Genomic DNA, 671 nt, shown 5'->3' on the forward strand with positions numbered 1-671 from the left:
GAGCGAGACGCGGAGGCTGGTAAATCCCGGTGGCCACCAGCCACGGCCGGGTCCCTGCTCCTCTCACCAGGGGTGCCGCAGGGCTTCTTCACAGGTAAACCTCGTGCCCGGGTTCTTCTCCAGTAAATGCCTGATGAAATCCTTGGCTGTTTGGGAGGGGAAGAGAGGCAGAAAGAAAAGGTTATTTTCCTGTTCCGTGATACAATCCTAATAGGAGATGGCAAACGCTTGTGGATAAACGCTGCCAAGGTCAGCCCCGAGGAGGAGGTGTTCGTACCGCTTCATTGCTCCCGTAAGGGAAGATGGTGGTGGTGAGGGGCTCCAGATGAAAAAAATGTTACCTGGGGAGGTACCAAGCTTCACACTTAGATTATGTGAATTTGAGTTGAATTATTCAGCTAAAAAATAACTCTAGAAACCCTAAAGTGCAAACTGAGCAGATTGGGAAGTGGCCCAAAAGAGGACTTCTATCTCTCTCACTGTTTTGGTTTTTCTTTTCTTTTTTCCAGGGAGGATCGTGGTGTTTATTCTAACAAACCTCCTGCTATCTTTGTTTGTAAGTGTAAAAGAGACTGATGTTTGAACTATGCTGCTAAGAGCTGGCTGCAGTAAGCTCTGTGCAGGTGAGCTCCACAAGCCCGTTCATCAGGCTGGAAGGGGGCAGCGGCGGC

General features: G+C 49.8%; 1 protein-coding gene across 1 annotated transcript in view; it reads right to left on the reverse strand.

Annotated features, from left to right (window-relative positions):
• Positions 1–671, reverse strand: part of CAMK1G (calcium/calmodulin-dependent protein kinase IG) — a 9282-nt gene that overhangs the window by 2412 nt on the left and 6199 nt on the right. The window contains exon 8 of the mRNA XM_010143603.1: positions 68–146. Coding sequence (XP_010141905.1) covers positions 68–146 — 79 coding nt within the window. The remainder of the gene's footprint in view (positions 1–67; positions 147–671) is intronic.

The sequence above is a fragment of the Buceros rhinoceros genome, unplaced genomic scaffold, assembly GCF_000710305.1.
Source record: "Buceros rhinoceros silvestris isolate BGI_N320 unplaced genomic scaffold, ASM71030v1 scaffold6289, whole genome shotgun sequence".
Taxonomy (NCBI): domain Eukaryota; kingdom Metazoa; phylum Chordata; class Aves; order Bucerotiformes; family Bucerotidae; genus Buceros; species Buceros rhinoceros.